General features: G+C 44.7%; 1 protein-coding gene across 1 annotated transcript; it reads right to left on the minus strand.

The window, feature by feature from the left end:
- Positions 1-234: 234 nt before the first annotated feature.
- On the minus strand, positions 235-1,984 carry LOC125118316 (polyadenylate-binding protein 1-like 2). The gene has a single exon (XM_047764621.1). The coding sequence runs from the start codon at positions 1,856-1,858 to the stop codon at positions 1,256-1,258; it is 603 nt and encodes a 200-aa protein (XP_047620577.1). The 5' UTR covers positions 1,859-1,984; the 3' UTR covers positions 235-1,255.
- Positions 1,985-23,161: the final 21,177 nt, after the last annotated feature.

Below are 23,161 nucleotides of genomic sequence, written 5' to 3' on the forward strand. Positions count from 1 at the left end.
AATTATTTTTCTGACAATGGGGAAAAGGGCAGGAAGTAGGCACAGGGGAAGGAGGTGATAAACAATATTTAAATTCAGCAAAACAACCAAGGACAGCGAAATACCATTTGCAGCCCATCAAGCTGGCCAACACAGACACAGACACACACACACACAGGCGCGCGCACACACACACACACACACACACACACACACACACACGTCAGTGCCAGTGACCAGGAGACTATGCAGGGAAAATGGGCATACTCTTTTTACTAGCTGAGCTGGCTGGCATGAATGCAAATCAGTACAATGCTTATGAAGGGGCCATTTGGCAACACACAGGAAAGGTCTTTAAAATGTCCACATGTGGATCCTGCAAGTCCACAATTAAGATCATCCGGTATGCTAGCGAAGATTTGGCTTGACAAGGAAGAATTCACTCATCAGAGTATACACAGTGCTGGGTTTAAACACGGAAAGAACTAGGCACCACCTGAATGTCCAACAATGCGGGAATGATTACAGAAACGATAGGGTCCATTGATACACTCTGCAGGCACCGAAGATTATGTTTCTGAAGCCTGTTGAATAACATGGAAAGGAGTTCAGTGGGTTGATTTTTGTTTGGTTTTTGTTTTTGAAAAAGCAGGTTAAGAAACACCACATACATGAACCATTCTATAACAGTGTGTTAAAGGGGAAGGTGAAGGGGGGGGGGGAGGTGAGGAAGGGCAGGAGAGAGAGGGAGAAAAGAGAGCCTGGATAAAGAGCACACCAAAAAGGTAAAAGTGGTTGTCTCTGGGTAGTAGGGTCATGGGGAGCAATTGCTCTCTTGGTTTTCCCTCATCTGACTTCCTTCTCCTTCCTGATGTTCCTACCATGAAATTGTATCACCTGTGCAATAAACAAAGAGAGAAAGTGCTTTTTAAACCAAACCACAAGGAGAAGAGGCAGGCTTTAACCTATCAAGTGGCACAGATTAGCAAGGTTATTCACAAGATCCAAGGTGGGTGTGGGGGAAGGGGGAGGGGGCACGAGAGGGCAGGGGAGAGAGACAGAGAGGGAGGGAGGGAGAGATGGAGGGAGGCAAGGTGGAAGGGGGGAGAGAGAGAGACGGACAGAGAGCGAGATAGCGAGAGCGAGAGAGCGAGAGACCTGCACTCCCAATACAATATACTGCTGGTGGGTTGGGGGTGGGGGAGGCAAAGGGGGGTTGTAAACCGGGTGGGAGCCAAGGCTTGGCTCTGCTGGCTGGCTCGCTCCTGGGATGTCTTCATCGCAAGGTGGCCTCCTCGTCGGTGTCTTCCTCGAAATCCTTGACGTCAGCACTGGTGGACTGTCTGGCCCAGGCTCCCCTTTCGGCCTCTCGTTCTTTATGCGACTTGAATCTCCCAACGAAAATTTTGCGGTAGTTCAGGAACATGCCATTCATCGCGTCGATGGCGCGCTCGGCGGACTCCTGCTTCTGGAAGTGCACGAACCCGTAGCCCTTGGGCCCCTTTTCGTCGCAGGCCACTTTGCAGGAGAGGATGTTGCCGAACGCCGAGAAGATGTTGTACAGAGCCTTGTTGTCGATGGTCTTGCCCAGGTTCTTGATGAAGACGTTGCCCACCCCGCTCTTGCGGAGCGAGGGGTCCCGCTGGGACCACATGATGCGCACTGGCCTGCCCTTAATGACATCAAAGTTCAGGGTCTCCAGGGCCCGCTTGGCGTCCACCGGTTGCTGGTAGTTGACATATGCATAGCCCAACGAGCGGCGGGTGATCTTGTCCCTGCAGATGCGGATGGAGAGGATGGGCCCGGCCGGGCTGAACTTCTCATACAGCATTGCCTCCGTCACCTCAGGGTGCAGGTCGCCCACATAGAGCGAGGCCATAGGAAAGTCCGGGTTTCCCTCGGAGCCCCCGCCCGTCTCCACATCCGCATCTGCATCCGCGGCGGCAGCCGCCGCCGCCGCCGCCGCCGCCGCCGCTACCGCTGCCGCCACCTCGGCATCCGCATCCGCATCGGCCTCCCCCAAGGGGGGCGCCGCAGCCTCTGCTGCTGCGGCGGCGGCGGCAGCGGCTTCGGCCGCGCTGGCCTCCGCCACCGCTACGGCCGCTGCCGCCAGGGCGGCCTTCGCCTCCTCCTCCGCCAGGGCTGCCGCCGCCTCCCCCAGGGTGGCCTCCGCCACTGCCTCCACTACTGAGGCCTCGGCCTCCACCTCAGCCTCCACCTCTGCTTCCGCCTCCGCCACAGAGGCCTCCGCCACCGCCTCTGCCACGGTCGCCGCCGCAGCCTCCGCCGCCGCCGCAGCCGCCGCTGCCACCGCTGCCGCCACTCTCGCCGCTGTCGCCACGGTCGCCGGTGCCGCCGGGCCGCTGCCGCGACCTCCCTTCCCGCGAGCTGGGGGGGGGGCAGAGAGGCGGGAGAGGGCAGGAGGGCAGGAGGGCAGGAGAGCAGGAGAGCAGGAGAGCAGGAGGGTGGGTGGGCCCCGGAACCCGGGCTGGGGGCGCGAGCGCGAGCTGGGGAGAGGGATCCCGGGCGAGCCGATCTGGGGAGTCCCAATCACCTGCGATGGCGAGCGCTGCCAGGAGCGCACCGGTGCGAGTCGCCGCAGCCTGCAGCCTGCTGCTGCTGCTGCCGCCGCTGCCGCTGCCGCCGCCGCCGCTCGGTCGTGGGCTAGCGTGCGGGGCGCGGGCGGGCGGCGTGTGGTGGGGGGCGGGGGGGTGTTGGCGTCTGTGGTCCGGGCAGCTGGGAAGGCTTCTGTCTCTTTGGTTCCCCCTGTGGCTGCTGCGGGGCTGCGGGGCCGCGGGCGGTGGGAGGGGGCGGGAGCGGGAGGCTTGGGGTTGGGGGGCGGGGGGGTGTGAGCCCTCAGCCTCTTGGATCGCCTGGGTGTGTATGAAGAGGGAGCCAAGGGGAAGGGCTCCAGGTGGACCAAGGGAATAGGGGTTTAGATGTAGGGAGCTTGGTTTTATTCCTCCTCTCCCCCAAAGAACGTCTAAATGACTCAATCAAGCACCTTGCGAGGGAGGGTGGGTGGCTGTTGAGAATACACTTGGCTGGTCCAAACAAAGCCAAGAAAAATGGTTTTCTCACGCTCGGGGGCTCTACCCACTTCAACACCACACACACACACACACACACACACACACACACACACACACACACACTCTCTCTCTCTCTCTCTCTCTCTCTCTCTCTCTCTCTCTCTCTCTCTCTCTCTCTCTCTCTCTCTCTCTCTCTCTCTCTCCAGCATCACTGCCACCACAGCGACAACTCCTGTTCCGAGCTGAAGCTGGGGCAGGTGGGGCAAGCTCCCCCTGCAGCCTGCTGACCCATTTTCTCAGAGATCCCTCCCCCTTTTCCAGCTCTTTCCCTCCTCTGCAACACTTGCAAAAGAGGAAATAAGGAACACAGCAACACGTATCCATTCATCCCTAATGCCATGCCACGAATATTTATGGAGCTGGGTCCCTAGGGATACAGGGGTCTGGGAGGCAGGAGGAAACAGACTGGCTTTGAGGTTGACCTCGGGAGCAGACGGTCCCCCCTGGAAACCCTGTCCCTGCTCCAGACTTTGGAAGAACTAGGGACCTGAGGTTCTTCAGCCTCCCTCAACCCCTCCCACCCACCCGGTCTCAATTCATGAAGCCTGGAAGTGAGGGAATCAAGACCAGCACCCCGTCCTTAGTGCCGTGCTCCATGATATAGGTGAGGAAAGCCAAATCAAGGGCTGGGGACAGGGCCTGGTCCGGAGCCAGGCACTAGTTTGTTCTTGGCTCTGTGCCCAAGGTGCTGAGGTTTCCAACATGAACCAAGAAATGCACATCTATGTTGGAAACAAAAACAAAACCTGGGCTCTCTCTACAATGAGGTGTCTTCTCCCGGTTCACCAGCTCGTATTTGTGGAAGCCTTACCAAGTACTTGGCACTGAGGGCTCAGAGACAGGCAATGCGAAAAGTGAGCAGTGAATGTTGATGCGTTGGAGTATGGGGCAGGGTGTGAAAAGGTGAGTAGTGTGGGTTGTGGGAACAGAGAGGCCACACAGGGCCAAATGCTGAGGGGATAGACGGCAGTCCACCCTTAGAGTGCAGCAGAGGCTAGAGTCCCACTTCTTCCAGAAAGGGGGACCCAGCCACTAACTCTTCCCCGTAGGAAACAAGCGAGGCTGCAGAGAAGATGGACACCCCCACCCCCTTGCCCATGAACTCTGAAAGATGAGTAGCCGTCCACCACCATGTTGAGGCAGGAGGGAAGACATGCCAGATAGAGGGATTGGTGTGTGTCCAAGGTCCTGAGGCATGCTTAGCACACGCCTGGTCACTTCTGGTTATGCCTAATTATCTGGCCTGGACAGGGCTCATGGCCCCCAGGAATAGGTGGCAAAAGAGGGCGGGAAGGTGCAGGACCCTGCAAAGCAAGCTAAGGTGCTTGCTTGGGTGCTCTAGACCCAAGCTCATGGACCCCACTGAGCACATTCAAGGAGGGGCTCGGTATAATCAGATCTTTAGAAAGGGTACAAATTCAACATCGATACAGAACACAGCTGAGAGAGTAGATCTGAAAAGTCCTCATTACAAGGGGGAAACGAAATGTAACTAACTGAGGTGATGAAGTTCATTAAACTTTTGTGGTAATCACTTAGTGATACGCGTATGTATATCAAATCCTTACGTTGTACACTTTAAACGTATACGGTGTTGTATATCAGTTATATCTCAGTAAAACTGGGGGGAGGGGGACCCCTCAATACACACATAAATGTGTGTGTGCCCATGCACGCACACAGGCACACGCACACCCAAACTGAGATGGAGTGGACAGAACAAAAAGAAGACAGTCAGATGTGACGAGTTCCAAAAGAGTCAGAACAACGCTTCCCTCAGTCCCTCCTTTCCTTCCATGAATAGAGGTTTCACACTTGCTGTGATCAGGCATTGAACCGTGGACTTTGGGGTCAGATATAAAAAGTGATCAAATCACAGTGCCTTCGTTCAGGACGTCTCACTCCACTAAAGCTCAGGCTGCCCATACAAGTAAGAGAAATGCCAGCCGAGGGCTATACCTTCTGTGATTGGCCTGTGGTAGCCACGGAGTTTCATCTGCCCCGAACATTTTCTCTCCTCCCCCTCACCCCCGCCCCTCCACCTTCCTTGGGTCAATAAAGCTGTTTTCCATGGTGGCAGCGTTGGCTGGACCTGGGCCACTGCACATGACAGAACAACCCTGAAGCATCAGAACTGGGTTGAGGAGGCAGTGAGAACTCTCTCATCGCTGGCTGGAAAGCATCCCAAGATGGCTGAGAAGCAGACATACAGACATGTACCTCGCCAGCTTGCGCGGTCTAGCCCTCTGCGACTAGACAGGGCTAGTGCCAGCCAAAGGAAGTGGCCGAGACTTAGGAAAAGCCTGCTCTGCAGCTGGGACCTTGACCAAGGTGGTCACTGTCGCCACTCTTAGGAGCCATCTCTTGGGGGTCTAAGTTGCAGGAGGCAGATGAGCTGTGCCTCACCATTCTGGGTGGCCATCCAGGAGGGACCCGAGGAGCCAGAGGCTAAGGGGGAAGCCATGATTGCTAGGAGGAGAGGATGTGAGGATTGTCGAGACAACAGGACAAGATGAGAAGAACTTCTCGGCCCATTGTTTGGAGACAGAATGACAAGAGGGACCAATTCAAGGACCGGGACTCAACGAGATCTCTTTGTCTGGCTTTGACTTCCACCCCACAGGGCCAACAAAAGTCGGTGAAACGGGAAGAGAAAGAGGTTCAGCAAAGTCATGCTGTGGCCAGTGAATCCCCAAACCTGTCAAACCAGGAGACAGTCTCTAGGCCCCTGACCCTCCAGCAAGAGCACCAGGGCCAGTACAGTGACAAGGAGAGCAGCTGGGGAATGCTCTCGCAGCCCTTTCTCACAGAGGCCTCCATGGCGTCCCCCTCTCCTTTTTCTTCAGTTCCTGGTCACATCTGCAATCAAAGGTGTTCCGACTACTAGTTGCTGTGATGGACGCAAAAGTGAAGACCCCCACCCCCCACCCCCCATGCGGTGTCAGGAGAGGGAGGGAAAGGTCCCTTTCTTTGGGGAGGAAGTGTTCCTTGTTTCATTCAGGCAGCGATTCAACAAGTATTTATGGAGGGCCTCCGTTGTACCAGGTGTTGTTCTAGGTAGAGTCCTTGCACCTGAGGAACTTATTTTCTAGCGGGGAAGACAGGCAATAAACATGGCAGAAAATGTAAAAGCACTTAAAGGTTGCCAGGGCTGCCCTCAGGGAAATAAGTGAGTCGATTTGGTACATATTCCCCAGAGCCTAGGAGAAGCGGCAAAGGTCAGGGACAGGCTTTCCGAGGAGAGTGATATGTGGCCAGTCCCGCTGGGAAACAGAGGGACAACCTGTCCAGCAGGGAGAACTGCAATTGCTCTGGCCTGGTGGCAGAAAAGAGGGGCACTGTAGGGGCAGGAAGGATGTCAGTGTGGCTGGAGCCCAGCGAGAGCGGGGACGGAGGGAACAAAGGACAGTGCAGTGGTGGGAAGGAGCCAGGAGGAAGAGTTTGGTTTTCATTCAAGGAGCTCCGGGGAGCCAGAGAGAGGATTGAATCAAGGGAGGGCCGTGATCTAATTAGATTCAATAATTTCTCTCTGGCTGCTCTCCGTGGAGAACACTGCAAGTGGGCAGGGCACAAAACAAAGCAGGGAGGCCAGTTCAGACCCTCTTGCAGTAGTCTCATTGGGAGAGGCAGTGGCTTGCCCCAGACTGGCAGCATGAATTTGCAGCATAGTGCATGGGTTCATTCACGTGATATTTTGGAATGGGAACAGACATCACTTGCTGGTGGGTTGAAGGCAGTTGGTGAACGCACTTAAGAAATGAATGGTTACTAGGAGAGTATTTTCTTGCAAGGCTTGGTCAGGGGTGTGTTAGGTATGGTCATAGACTATACCAGGAGTGGATGGGGTAGATTTGGAGAGGGGAGACAGACAGTTGGGGGTGCGTGTCAAGAGCTCCCATTTGTACATGTGAAGGGTCTGAAGTCTGGAGAACCCCACTCTCTGGGTTGTCTGCAAAAAGAGAATTGTTGGGACAACAGGACACAGATAGTATTTAAAGCCACGGGACTGGACAGAATCACCTAGAGAGAGTACTGGCAGAAGACGGTGCAGAGCTATTCCCGGAGACATGCCCAACATGTAGAAGAAACTGGGTTGAGGATGACGAGCCAGCAGAAGAGACTGAGAAGGACTGGATGGAGAACGGGCCAGCCCCAAACCTGACTTTTCTCCAAGACTTTGCATGGTCCAGCCTCGGTGTCCTCCCTCAGGCCTTGCTATCAGTGCTATTGGTTGTATGTGCACGTGGGGGTTGGGGGTTGGCTCAAGAGGGAACAACAAGGACTTTTGTGTGCTAGAGTTTCAATTTCTCTTGCTGTTCGTTTCAAGGTGGAGCTTTAAAAAGAGATAGATTCAGATACAGAGACATCCAAAGAGCGTTTGGAGCCAGCACTGCTCTTCCATTTCATATGGCCCACCTCCCTCTTCCCAACTGGAGGGAGCAATAGAAAGGAAATGGGGGTGTGGGTCAGAGAGCAAGGGGGAAGGAATAGAAGTCACAGAAGAAGGTAGGGGGTGGGAGCGGGTACCAACGGGGAGAGGGACAGATCAACGCTCTCGGCAAAAGAAAAAAAAAAGAAAAAAGAATCAAAATGCTGAAAACAGGGATCTACATAAATCTCTTCCCATGAATTTCTCATGGACATAGCTGTAGGAGGAATGCTCAGGGGAACAGAGAATGAAAGCATACCTGTATTTTGTAGCAGGGAAGCTGTTTTCATCAACTCACACTGCCCCCAAACTCCCCCGAATAAATATATGAATTATGAATATATGAATGAATGAATGATGACATGTAATTATGTCAACGACAACAACAACAACAAAACAAGAACAAAGCCAACAACAACAACAAAGCAGCCTTAGGCTTTTCTTTAGGAAGAGTTGGAAAGTGTTTGGATGTGCCCCAGGTATTTAAAAAATGAGACCTATGGTTATTGAGTTGTCCTGAGTAAATACAACACATTTAGCAAATGGCCCTTTGGTTCCTTATACAGCAAGGCGTCACAGGGCAGTAGAGATGGAATGAGAGCCGACCCGGTAGAAATAAGAGCCCCAGGGCATCAGGCCACACACGGGAGCAGGCTTATCACCAAAGATTTCCTACTGGGCAAACTAGGATACATAGCAAGCACTGGTAGGTTGGGGAAGGACTGAAGACATTGTGGTGAAGCCATTCTGTGGATCATTATGCAAACGTTAACAAGCATGAGTTCTGTCTATAAGGGGTGGCTTACAGGAAGTTGCAAAATATGCTGTTATTAAATGAGGAAAGCACATTGCAGAGAAGGGAACCACATATGGCCCTTTTGTGTGTGTTGTGGGGGGGGGGGGGCAGGTCACGCGGGGAGATGGGGAGAGACATGAGGTCTCCTAGGCATTTCATCCTAAAACGACAAAAATGGAACCCCTGAGCTGCTTTTATCTCCAGTCCCCTACCCTCCCTAACTTGGCTCCTCCCACAGAAGCCTTGCTCTTCTCAAGGAATAGCACCTGCTTCCTCTGAGGTAGTCAAGTGAAATAAGAATGGAGGGGCACCCTTATTTCCTTCCTCTCCCACTGCCACATCTTCCTCTGGCCACTATCTCATCCTTTGGCCGTTTCTATCACTTCTACCTCCGAAACCCCACTGGAACCTCTCCAGCTTCACCAGAGTCTACCATCATGCCTCTCATGGGTTTCTGCCAAGCCTCCTCACTGGTCTCCCACTTCCACCAAGCTTCCTTTCCATCCAGGAGCCAGAATGATCTTTCTGAAAAGGAATGGTGCCTTTTGCCTCCCCTACTCAACACCCCAGAAGGGTTTCCCGCTTCACCTCACCTGAAGTGCAAACCCCTCAACATGACTTAAATATAATGAGCTGCACAACCAGGCCCTTGCCAACCTCCCCGTGCTCTCAGAAGTAAACAAGGTCCTCAAAAGAGAACATAAGTGATGATATTGGGGCTCAGGATGGTCATAAGAAATGAAGATGCCTACCCTAGCGGTTCTTGTATGTTCCTGAATTCCTGGGCCAAAATTGCTCAAAGAACATGGGCCTTGGAGTCTGATGGACTTGGAGGCAGAGTCCAGAGCAAAACGCTTAACTGCTCTAAACCTCGGCATGTGCTTTTTATTTGTTTGTTTGTTTGTTTGTTTGTTTGTTTATTCAGTCTTTTTAGGGCCACACCCATGGCATATGGAGGCTCCCAGGCCAGGGGTCGAATCAGAGCAGTAGCTGCTGGCCACAGCCACAGCCATCACAATGCCAGATCCGAGTCGCGTCTGCGACCTGCGCCACAGTGCTCGGCAACGTCAGATCCTGAACCCACTGAGCAAGGCCAGGGATCGAACCCGTGTCCTCATGGATAAAGGTCAGATTTGTTTCTGCTGAGCCACAACGGGAACTTCTCGGCATGTGTTTGAGTGTGAATTTCAGAAACCCTATTGAAGGTTCCGAGGGTGGTTTTTAAATATATGTATATCTATTAAATTAAATATAATAAATATATTTATAGAGATATAGATATGAATTTTTAAATAGATATAAATTCACATATATCTATATGTAGGCAGATGTATACTTAAAACAAGTGGTTTTGGAGTCCCCGTCGTGGCACAGAGGAAATGAATCTGACTAGGAACCATGAGGTCGCGGGTTGGATCCCTGGCTTCGCTCAGTGGGTTCGGGATCCGGCATTGCCGTGAGCTGTGGCGTAGGTCGCAGACGCGGCTCAGATCCTGCGTTGCTGTGGCTGTGGTGTAGGCCGGCAGCTGTAGCTCCGACCGGACCCCTAGCCTGGGAACCTCCATATGCTGCCCTATGACATATGGCGGTGGCACATGGAGGTTTTTTGGTGCGGCCCCCAAAAGCAAAGCAACCAACCAAACAAAAAAAAACCAAGTAGTTTTGCCCCAACCATACTTAGGAACCAAGAACAAGGGGCTGTCTCCACTGATGGATTTTATGTAGAATTTCAGATATTTTTTCCTCTGGGAACAGATTCTCCTTCCAATGTATGCTTAAAATTTTAACACCCTTCTTTGTCATAATCTTAGGCAGCTTACAGGTGTGATCTTAGAAAACAATGCGCCTGTAGGTACACCCACCCCAGGCCATTCCTTTAATAGCTGTGCTTACCTTTGTCAGGTTGTTTTCCCTGTTTTGTTGGTTTTGTGAGCTTTGGAGTCCTCGTCTGTACCATGGGATGGATATTTGCAAGGATGAAAAGACGTGATAATGTTTGGAAAATGTTTCTCACAACGCCTGGCATGCATTCAATGCCCAACACAAGAGATTCCTTATTGTTAATATCGGTTCCCTCTGTCCTGGGGATATCCTTGTTCAGCTGGTTTTTGAAAGCGCAATGTTTCTCCTTTCTGGAGCCCAAGGAAGCTTGGCATTTTCTCTCTAGCCAGGAGCAAGGTGTCAGCTCAGAGGGACCCTGATCCTCTGGGTTATAGCCCAGGTTATTGGCTAGATTTTACTCTAGGCAAGTGCCTGCTTCTTTGGGCTGAACTCACTTAGCTCATCCTCCCATTCAGGTTTTTCTTCGTTCTCTTGACCTTAGGACCTTTGATGACCCATTTATTTATTTCCCAGAGGTCCGAGGGCCTTGCAAGTCAACACATGAAAGCTGCCACCCAGAAGATTTGATAATACTATCTCATCAGGACAGGGTGTTGCGTCAGAGTGGCATTTTCCCTCAAATGCTACTCCTTCCTTCTAGCCCCCTTTGGGGACCATGTTGGAGATAAATTACTATAAGGCAACACCCCCCCCCCCCGCTTTCTTTGCTGTACGGTACTGAATGCATCTCAAAGTCTCCATGATGTCTCTGGAACACCACTGCCAACATTCACAATTGTGCTATGACACCTTCACAGGCAGGTGGCCCGTGAGCCACTGATCTTCATTACCGTGAGTTGCCGAGCAACTTAAGCTTTCACTGTGCAGCATAGATGTACAATGAAATCTCCTTCCATGTGGTGCAGCCTTCCTGGCTAAAGGCATAGTGTTTCGCTTTGAGACCTCCTCCCATACACACCATGCTCAAAAATAAAGTGTTCTTACTGAAAGGAAGTCCTACACATGGTCAGTAAAAGAGTGATGACCAAAGAGTCCAAAGAAGTTTGTGCTGAACAAGCAAAGGCCTGATGCCCCATCACTTCCCACTCCCCAGCTATGCTTCCCAGGGTAGGTGATTTTAATAATTCCCACCTGCATTGTTTTGGCAGTTACCTTCTTACATCTAAATAAAGGGCTAAATCTGCTATTTCAGCATTTCATCAACTTTAGCTGTCTTCAAGTGACCACATTCTGCTTAGAGAAGAGAATTCAACTCACTCACAGGTCTTCAATCTGCCCTCACTTTCTTTCTCTCTAGATTTTATACCTTCTTTGGTGGTTTAGTTCCTCTCTGAGTGGCCCTAGTAACTTTCAATGATATACTTAACCCTCAGTTTCTCGCCTACGCTTTAGTTCCTTTAGCTTTTCTTTCTTTCCATAGAATGAAGATAGTACCACTTCTATCCTTCCCTTCCTTCAACCACCTCTCTTCCTCCTCTCTGCATCCTCTCCTAACGAGACTCATAATCATTTACGTCCACTTTTGGAAACCTAAAAACATTTTCTCTTTTGAAAAGCTTTTTACCTTTTAATGAACAATGTTGACCACAGGGCCATATTTCTTCACTGAGTGTAGGTAACTTCTGAAAGGTCTGCCACATTTGAGTTTGATTTATATTTGACCTATGCTTCAGTCTCTCTCCCTCCCTCCCCCCTCCCCCCCTTTCTCCCCTCTCCCGCCCCACACACGATTAAATTGTTGCCAGGCAATTGATCATTAAACGGTTTAATCCTATTACAATTCCTAAAATGAGTGTTCTTATAAACTCTATTTTATACCTGGGAAAACTTTGGCAGCGAGGACTTAAATAACAGGCAAGGTCTCCTATGGTGTAAATGGCAGAGCCGGGGATTGACTGAAAGAAAGTCTCGTTCCAGAGTTGGACTTGGTGACCACTATGTTATTCTACATTAAGCTCCTCTCTTGCGAGTTCTCAGAATCTATAACCGTTGCCAAGTTAACCCATGCTGTTAAAACAGGTGGAACAGCTTGGGGATGTATGAGTAATGGTTGACAATCAGTCACCTTAACTTTCAAAATCCCCACCAATCCCAGGCTTCAGATGAAAAATTATCTGATTTTTTTCCCCCCACACTTTTCTCGAGCTCATACAAATCTATAAAAACAGATTGACATTTTCCTGACATTTAATTTTGTCTCCAAAAAAGTTGCATTTTTCTGTGACTTTCTCCATTCACAGAACAGGTTAAAACACGTAGATTAAATTAATTCTCTCTTATTAAAATCTGCACCAGGGACAAACTGGAATTTAGGCAACAATGCCCTGATTGTTTCAGATTTATTTTTAATTTTTGCAGACAGGAAGACAAAAGTCATTCCTGCTTTCGCCGCCCCCCCCCCTTTCTGTAATGTGTCTTTTTATTCTCAGCCTGCTTTTAAAAATTTATGTTTATTTGAAAGAAATTAATTTATGGTGGGCTTTAACGGGCCTTTCATTTTGTTTCCGGCTTGGAATTCATAGGCATTCTTGGGGATGTGAGTTGATGGTTTTGCCCCCTATTTTGCAACATTTCCTGCCATTTTATCCTTAAATGTTTTTCTGTCCCTTCCTCACTCCCTCTTTTCTCTTCAGCAACACCAATTACATGTACGTTTGGTGACTTGGTATTGTCCCACGGGTCAGTGAGGCTCTTTCTGGTTTTGATTGTTTAACAGCTTTATTAAAGTGTAACTGACATATGACAAAATGCACATGTTTAAAGCACACAATTTGATATGTTTTGACACATGACCCATGAAATTATCTTCATCATTAAGAGAGGAAACTTTTCCTCAGGCCCCTTTTAACTTCTCCGCTCTCCCCACCACCACCATGCTCTCTGACACCTCCCTCCCCATCACCAGAAACAAACACTGTTAGATGATTTTGCATTTTCTGGAATAGTGCACAATTTATGATTGTCACGCACGCATACACACAGGCACACACATTGTGATATGAACTTTTGTGGGTCTGGCTTCTTTCAATAAGAGTAATTATTTTGAGATTCATCCATGCATCAATAGCTCATTAATATTTATTGCAAACGAATATTCTGCTGTGTAAATGTATGGCAGTTTCTTTATCCCTTCACCCGCTGGTACACATGTGGGATATTTCTAACCTGGTGTTATGGCCTATAAAGCTACTACGAACATCCATGCACAAGTTTTGTGTGGATGTATGCTTTCATTTGGTTTGGGTAAATAAATACCTAGGATTGGAAAGGCTGAGTCATGTGGTAAGTTTGTATTTCACTTTTCAGTAACTACAAAAAAAGTTTTCCAAGGCAGTTGTACATTTTACATTTCCATCAGTGGTGGATGATGGTTTCCGTTCCATCACATCCTAGCTCACACTTGCTATGGAGAGTCTTCAGAAATTTTAGCTGTTTCAAGAGTTGCGTGGTGCTATCAGATGGTGGTTTTTTAGCTGCATTTGTCTAATTGACCAGGGATGTGGAACACGTGTTCACGTGCTTAGTTCCCATCCATGGACACACGGTAAAGTGTCTGTTCTCGTCTTTTGTCCACTTTTAACTGGGTTTTTTGGTATTCTTAGCATCGAGTGTTGAAAGTTCTCACTCTATAATTGGGATAACAGCCCTTGATCAGATTTATTGTGTTGTTTCTAAGAACACACACGACCCAACATAAGGTCAGAACAGGTTTCTGTATGTTTTCCTCTAGATTTTCCTTAAGGTTACTTTTTGATCAGTCACCCGTTTCATATCAGATTTTGCTGATATGTAGTAAGAGATCTTGATCAATGCTTGTTTTTGTGGTGTATTACATTGACTGTTTTTACAGACGTGGAATCATCCTTGCCTCCCTGTAATAAATCCCATTTTATCATTATGTATGATTCTTTTAATGTATTCTTAAATGCGGTTTGCTAATATTTTGTTGAGGATTTTTGCATCTATGTTCATTGTGGATATTGGTCTGTAATTTTCTTTCCTTGTGTTTTCCTTGTCTGATTATGCTATCAGGGTAATGCTGACCCTGTAAAATCAGTCTGAAAGTGTTCCTTCCTGTTCTATTTTTGAAACTGTTTCAGAATGACTGATATTAAATCTTTTCTCAATATTTGGTATAATTCACCAGTGATGCTCTCTGTTTTTGGACTTTTGTTTGTTGGGAAGTTTTTAATTGTTGATTCAATCTCCTTACTATTAATCAGTTTGTTCTAATTTTAATTTATCATTCCTTCTCGGTAGGTTTTATGTTTTTAGGAATTTATCCATTTTTTTTCTAAATTGTCCTATTTGTTGGCAAATAATTGTAGTAGTCTCGTGTTCTATTTCTGTGGTATCAGCTGTAATATTTCCTCTTTCATTTCTGATTTTATTTGTGTCCGTTATGTTTGTCCTCTCTCTTTTTCTCCTGGTGGATCTCACTAAAGATTTACTCATTTGTTTACTTTTTCAAAAAATCGGATCTTAGTTTCCATGATTTTTGTATTGTTTCCTTAATCACTATTTCATTTATTTCTATTCTGTTTGTTATTTCCTTCCTTTTACTAACTTGGGGCTTTATTTGTTCTTTCTCTAGTCCTTTAGGGGTAAAAGTAGACAGTTTATTTCAGACGTTTCCTGTTTCTTCATGTAGACATTTATCACTATGAACTTCCTTTTTAGAACTACTTTTATTGCATCCCATAAGTTTTTCCTATTTCCTATTTTATCTAGCTGTAGATTTTTAAAAATTTCTCTTCTGATTTCTTCTTTGACCCATTCGTTTTTCAGTAGCATGTTGTTTAATATCCACATACTTGGGAATTTTCCAGTTTTCTTCTTGTAATTGGTTTCAAGTTTCATACCATTGTAGGTTGGAGAAAGTGCTTTCTTTGTATGATTTCAAACATCTTAAATTTATTGACTCGTTTTGTGGCCTGACATAACTATTCTGGTAAATGTTCTTTATGCCATTGAGAAGAATGTGTATTGTTTCTTTTAGATGAAATGTTTTGTATATCTGTTCCACCCACCCGGTTTCTCATGTCATTTAAAGTCAAAATTATCTTTTTTTTTTTTTTGGTATTTTTGCCATTTCTTGGGCCGCTCCCATGGCATATGGAGGTTCCCAGGCTAGGGGTCGAATCGGAGCTGTAGCCACCAGACTACGCCAGAGCCACAGAAATGCAGGATCCGAGCCACGTCTGCAACCTACACCACAGCTCACGGCAACGCCAGATCGTTAACCCACTGAGCAAGGGCAGGGACCGAACCGCAACCTCATGGTTCCTAGTCGGATTCGTTAATCACTGCGCCATGACGGGAATTCCTAAAGTCAAAATTATCTTATTGAGTTTCTGTTTGGATGATCTATCCATTGATGTAAGTGGGGTATTAAAGTCCCTACTATTCTTGTATTGCTATCTATTTTCTCCTTTATGTCTATTAATGTTTGCTTCATATATTTAGGTGTTTCTGTGTTTTGTACATATGTATTTAGAAATGTTATATCCATTTGTTAGATTGACCTCTTCATCATTATATAATGCCCTTCTCTTGTGTGTGTGTTTTTTTTTAACAGTCTTTATTTTTAAGTCTATATTTCTTTTCTTTTTCTTTCTTTTTTTTTTTTGTCTTTTTGCCATTTCTTGGACCCCTCTCGTGGCATATGGAGGTTCCCAGGCTGGGGGTCTAATCAGAGCTGTAGCCACCAGCCTACACCAGAGCCGCAGCAATGCCAGATCCGAGCCGCGTCTGCCACCTACACCACAGCTCATGGCAATGACGAATCCTTAACCCACTGAGCAAGGCCAGGGATTGAACCCGCAACCTCATGTTTCCTAGTCGGCTTCGTTAACCACTGCGCCATGATGGGAATTCCTAAGTCTACATTTCTTGATGTACATATACATATATATTAATATGTATCCTAGCTTATTTTGGTTTCCATTTGCATGGAATTTATTTTTCTGTCTCTTCACTTTCAGTCTCTGTGTGTCCTTAAGTCTGCAATAAGTCTCTTATAGGCAGTATATACATGGGTCTTGTTTTTTAATCCATTTAGCCACTTTACATCTTTTGGTTGGAGCATTTAGTCCATTTACTTTTAAGGCAATTATTGACTGGTGTGTACTTGTTGCCATTTTGTTAACTGTTGTTTTCTAATTTGTTTTTAGTCCTTCTGTCTCTTTCTTCTTTTTTGCTCTTTTCCTTTGTGGCTTAATGACTTTCATTAGTGTTATACTCAGACCCTTTTCTCTTTATGTTTTTGTATCTACTATAGATTTTTGATTTTTGGTTAGAATAAAGCACACATATAACAACAGTCTATTTTAAGCTGATAGAAACTTAAGTTTGTAAACATTCCAAAGCTTTACCTTTTTACTCTCCCCCACCCACCATATGTTATGCTTTTAATATCATATTTTACATCTTTTTAAACTTTTTTACATTTTACATCTTTTTATCCTGTGTGTCTCTTTACTAATTATGTATTCATAGTTATTTTTACTACTTTTTCTCTTAACCTTTATACTAGCTTCCTAAGTGATGAATACACTATCTTTGTTATATATTTATTTTTACTAGTGAGAGTTCTACTTTCATATGTTTCTTATTAATAATTAGTGCCCCTTCTTTCCAGCCTAAGGTGGTAGATACCTATACTTGCATCTTACCAATTCCACTAGACACGCAGCTGTTAAACCTGACATTGGTTCACTAAACACTCCTTATCCCCTTTGGATTCTAGATATTATTGACAGTGTCCAATGCACTCACCTTAATTCTCGAAATACACAACACTGGTTCCATGAACAAGGCATTTAATCAAACTTTCATTTTCTCTTTTGGCTCAAAGCAGCCAGTCTTACAATGTCACAATGGATTGCTTAAACAAATATTACTGAAATGAGGGGAAAAATGATGTCCTGAGTGGTCTTTTTCGTTCCATTGGCCTTCATTTTACTAAATCCTCAGCTTTGTGGCCTCCTACTCTTTATTGAAATGCACTGAAAACACCTCAACTGTCTTTCCTTGCCCTCAGTGGTGACACTTAGTATATCAAGGTTTACAAATGTCACATTAAACTAGGTATTCTTACATGACTCTCTTCCCTTTCCTCTACCTAATTTTTTGTTCTTGCCTTATCCAAGATGAGTAGAAACTAGAGCAAGGCTGGGTTGTTAGTTGTGATCCACTCACTATTAAATGTCCCTCTGGTATCTCTTAGAGCTATTCTGGCATGATGATGATGATGATGACGAAAATAATGATATGATATCCCTAAGTAAAAGCTTTGCCAATAGTTTATGGCTACTAAAGATGTTTAAAAATAATGTCAATAATGATCTCACTCACTAAGTTGAGATCATAGCTCTAGGACTCACACCCACAGCTAAGTGTACAGCAGAAACAGCCAATAATTAAAATTGGTCACCTAGGAGCTTCTTCCACTAAGCAATGCAGGCTCTGCCTATCTACAATCACCTGGAATGTGGACAACAACCCTAGTTCACACTATGCCCATCTGGTCAGTAACTCTCTAGTACATCAGGTTCTAGTACCCACATAATGCACATGTTTTTTGTTTTTTGTTTTTTTTTTTTACATCCTGACTTAATCATAGCCTAGTTATGCCTACTTTGGGTATTAACCTGTGCCTGGGATACTCCACTTGGAAGTAGAATGGGTGCCAAACTCTATTTTGGCTGTGTTGCCACTCATACTTATTTGGTCTCTTCAACAACACTGCTGTAGCCAAGCACTAGATGGAACCATAATTTCATTCCCACTTCACTGGCAGTGTTTAAAGCAGTCCCTAGTAGCTATCTAAAATTCACAAAGGAGAAGTTCCCATTGTAGCTCAGTGGTTGAAGACCTGATATTATCTCTGTGAGGATGTTGGTTCAATCCCTGGCCTTGTTGAGTGGGTTAAGGATCTGGTGTTGCCAAAATCTGCAGATGTTGCTTGAATCCTGTGTTGCTGTGGCTGTGGCCTAGGCAAGCAGGTGCAGCTCCTATTCAACCCCTGGCCAGAGAACTTCAATATGCTGCAGGTGAGGCCATAAAAATAAATAAATAATAAACAAAAGTAATATTCACAAAGGATTCACACAGCCCGGGAGGCACTGCATATAATTGCAGCGTGCCACATTGTTTAAGCATCTTGAATTAATATCCCAGTTCCCAGATCTTGTCTCTCAATATATACGTCAGATCACTGTTGACAGGGCAATGAAAAGTCATATGTGGGGATTATTACATTTTCAGTATGATGATAAAATAGCAGCCTCTTTTTAGTCATTCTGCTCCTCTTTATACAAATACATTCATACATTTCTAGGATTTAGTGATGAATGAAGCATTATGTCTCAAGGTCTTAAATTCAACTCCAAATTATTACAAACTATTGAGGTCCATGGTCTCACATTTCATTAAATTCTGTTATGAACTGACGGTCAATCTCAACATCTGAACTCACTCCTGATAATGATTTTAGAACTTTAGCTGGACTCATTCTCAGTGTTGATTTCAGCCTCACAATTGGACTCATTCATCATGTTGACTTCCATCAAACTGTTGGGCTCATCCTAGGTGGAATCTTTAATGACTCAAAGCCCATAACATACCCCTATCAAATGTCTCCTCCATTGTTTCATAAATTCACTGGTTGTTTTAAGGTTTATATTATACATTTTTATCTTATCACTTTCAATGTATAATTTCAAGGGACATCACTAACTTCACATTTGAGCATTACAATAGTATACTTCCTTTCTCCTCTCCTGACCTTTGTGCTACTTTTGCCATATATTTTACTTATAATATGTATGTTGCAATCCCAATCATGCATTATTATTTTTACCTCTTTTTTTTTCTTTTTGTTTCTTTTGCCTTTTCTAGGGCCTCTCCCGCAGCATATGGAGGTTCCCAGGCTAGGGGTCTAATCAGAGCTGTAGCTGCCGGCCTATGCCACAGCCACAGCAACGTGGGATCCGAGCCATGTCTGCGACCTACACCACAGCTCGCAGCAACGCCAGAGCCTTAACCCACTGAGCAAGGCCAGGGATTGAACCCGCAACCTCATGGTTCCTAGTCGGATTCATTAACCACTGAGCCACGACGGGAACTCCCAATCATGTATTATTAGTTTTAAATAGTTGATAATATTTTTACATCTGGTAACATTTTGCCCTGACTAAAGGACTTCAATATTTCTTACAGCTTTCTGGTAATTAATTATTTGAGTTTTTGAATGTTTAAAAAACCATTATTTTGCCTTTTTTCCTTTTTACGGCCACACCTGTGGCATATGGAAGTTCCCAGGATAAGGGTCAAATCAGACCTGCAGCTGGGGCCCATGCCACAGCCACAGCAACTCCAGATCCAAGCTAATCTGCAACTGATGCTGCAGCTTGTAGCAACACCGGATCCTTAACCCACAGAGTGATGCTAGGATTAGAACCTGCAACCTCAGCCACAGAGAAAAGATCGTGTCCTTAACCCATGGAGTCACAACGGGAGCTTCATTACCTTCTTACTTGAAAGCTCTCCTTGCCTAGCACAGATTTTGAATATGACAATTTCCTTTCACCATTTTAAAAATGTTGCTTTCCTGTCTTTTCACTTGCAAATTTTTTGACAAGAAATCTGCTAACATACGCATCTGTTTTTTCTTTTCTCTTTTTTCTTTCTTTTCTATCTTTTTTTTTTTTTTTTTTGCTTTTTAGGGCCGCACCTATAGCATGTGGAGGTTCCCAGTCTAAGGGTCCAATCGGAGCTGTTGCTGCCGGCCTACACCACAGCCACAGCAATGCTAGATCAGAGCCGCGTCTGTGATCTACACCACAGATCATAGCAACTCTGGATCCTTAACCCACTGAGCGAGGCCAGGGACCAAACCTGCAACTCATTCTTCCTGGTCAGATTTGTTTCTGCTGTGCCACAATGGGAACTCTGTGTTTTTCTTAATGTAATATGACTTTTTTTCTCTGTGTTAAAGATTTCTCTCTTATAGATACTCTCGAGTAATTTTATTTTGATGGACATTTATGCAGTTCTCTTCATGTTCCTTATAGTTGGAGTTTGTTGATCCTCCAGTGTCTGTGAGTACATACTTTTCAAACAGGCTTGGAAAATTTTTGGCCTTTATTTCTTCAGTTATTTTTATGACTTTTCCTTTAGGAATCATTATTATACATATGTTAGGAAACTTGAAGTTGTCCTACAGCTTCCAGATAATCTGTTCATTTTTACTAACTATGCTGATGAAAAATTTGAGATTTTATACCATATCAACACAATACATATTTTCTGAACAGAATTGTGTAGAACTAATGTTCTTTCATCCTTAAATATTTGTTATAACTCTTCAGTAAAACCATCTTGGCCAGACTTCTTCTTCCATTAAAAAATTTCTGGAGTTCCCATCATTGCGCAGCAGAAACAAATCTGATTAGGAACCATGAGGTTGCAGGTTCGATCCCTGGCCTTGCTCAGTGGGTTAAGGATCTGGCATTGCTGTGAGCTGTGGTGTAGGTCATAGATGTGGCTCGGATCTTGCGTTGTTGTGGCTATGGTGTGGGCCAGCAGCTGTAACTCTGATTAGACCCATAGGCTGGGAACATCTACATGCCGGGGAGGGGGGGTGCAGCACTAAAAAGCAAAAAAATAAAAACAAAAAGTTCTAAATTTCGTATTCAATTTATTTCAGATATAGGACTAATCAAGTTATCTATAGCTCCTTGAGTGAATTTTCAAGGAATTGGTCCATTTCACCTAAGATATCAAATTTGTGAGCATAGATTGTTCATAGACACTTGTTATCATTTTAATGCCCCTTGTTATCATTTTAATGTCTTAGAATCAGTGATGATGGACCCTCTTTTATTCCTGACATTGATGTTTTATGTCCTCTCTTATGGTTGACCAGGCTAGAAGTTTTATCATTTTTTCTGATTGTTTCAAAGAATCGACTTTTGGTTGTATTAATTTATCTGGTATTTCCTGTATTCGATTTCATTGATTTCTGTACCACTTTAAAATTATTTTTCTTCTTTTTGTCTTAGGTTTAATTAACTTTTGTTTCTCTAGTTTACTAAGGGGGAAACAGGTTATTCATTTTAGATTATTCTTATTTTTAATATATTTAAAGCTATAAATTGCCATCTAACCAGTGTTTATATGCTACACAAATTTGGATCAGATGAATTTTCATTTTCATTTAGTTAAAAATACGTAAAAATTTCTCTTGAGATTCCTCTCTATTTTTTTGGCCATGCCAGTGGCATGCAGAAATTCCCATGCCAGGATCACACCCATACCACAGCAGCTACCCTAGCTGCAGCAGTGACAGTTCCAGATCCTTAATCCTCTGCACCACAAGGGAACTCCCTGAGATTCCTCTTAAACCTATGGATCATTTAGAAATTTTTAAAAAATTTATTGAGGTGATAATTTGTTTATAACATTATATGTTTCATATGTACAACATTGTATTTTGATTTCTGTATACACTACACCATACTCTCCACCAAAACTTTTGTTCCCATCCATTACCATACATTTGACCATCTTTACCCATTTTTCCCTTCTAACCCCCTTCTACTCTGGCACAACTACTTTGTGCTCTGTATTTATGTGCTTGTTTTTGCTCAGTTCATTTTTTTTCTTTTTATAGTCCATATATGAGTGAAATCATATGGCATTTGTCTTTGTCTGACTTATGTCACTTAACATGATACCCTCAAGGTCTATCCATGTAATTCCAAATGGAAAATTTTCTGGCTTATCAATACCCCACTATATTACATATATATAATATATATGGTACTTTATATATTTATATACATGGTATACTACATATATATATATATATATATATGTATATACTACATCTTTTCCACTCATTCATCTGTTGATAGGCACTTTGGTTGTTTCCATATTTTGGCTATTGTAAGTAATGCTGCAGTGAACACAGGGGCACAAGTGTCTTTTGAATTAGTGTTTTGTATTCTTTGGATAATACCCAGAAGTGTAATAACTGGATTATTTGATAGCTCTGTTCTCAATTATTTGAGGAATCTCTATTTTGTTTCCTATAGTGACTGCACCATTTTACATTCCACCAGCAGTGTATTGGATTCCTTTTTCCCCACATCTTCTCTAACAGTTGATATTTCTTCCATTTTTTATAATAGCCATTCTAACTAGCATAATATGAAATCTCATTGTGGTTCTGATTTGCATTTCCCTAATAATTAGTAATGTCGAACATCTTTTCATGTTCCTGTTGGCCATTTGTATGTCTTCTTTGGAAAAATATCTGTAGTTCCTCTGCTTATTTTTAATGGGGTTGTTTGTTTTGTTGTTGTTGAGTTGATGAGTTCTCTATATATTTTTGGTATTTACCTCCTTATATAAATTTTCAAATGTCTTCTACTTGGTAGGTTGTCTTTTAGTTTTATTGATGGTTTCCTTTGCTGTGCAGAAGCTTTCTAGTTTGATATAGTCTCTTTTGTTAGTTTTTGCCTTCGTTGCCCTTGCCTGGGGAGAGATGTTGCTGCGACTGATGTCAAAGTGTGTAAATCCTGTTTTGTTCTAGAATTTTATGGTTTCAAGGTCTTAAAAGACTTAAAGACTCAAGTCTTTTTGTTTGGTTTGGTTTGGTTTTTTTAGGACTGCACCCACGGCATATGGATGTTCTCAGGCTAGAGGTCCAATCAGGGCTGTAGCTGCCAACCTAAGCCACAGCCACAGCAATGCCAGGTCCAAGATGTGCCTGTGACCTATTCTGCATCTCACATCAACCTTGGATCCTTAACCCACTGAGCAGGGCCAGGGATTGAACTGTGTCCCCATGGATCCTAGTCAGGCTTGTTACCACTGAGCCACTACAGGAACTCTTGACTCAAATCTTTAACCTATTTTGAGTTTATTTTTGTGTATGATGTGAGATTGTGTTCTAGTTTCATTCTTTTATATGTGGCAACCCAGTTCTCCACAATAAATAGTACCATTTATTGA

The sequence above is a fragment of the Phacochoerus africanus genome, chromosome X (genome assembly GCF_016906955.1).
Source record: "Phacochoerus africanus isolate WHEZ1 chromosome X, ROS_Pafr_v1, whole genome shotgun sequence".
In the NCBI taxonomy this organism is placed as follows: Eukaryota; Metazoa; Chordata; class Mammalia; order Artiodactyla; family Suidae; genus Phacochoerus; species Phacochoerus africanus.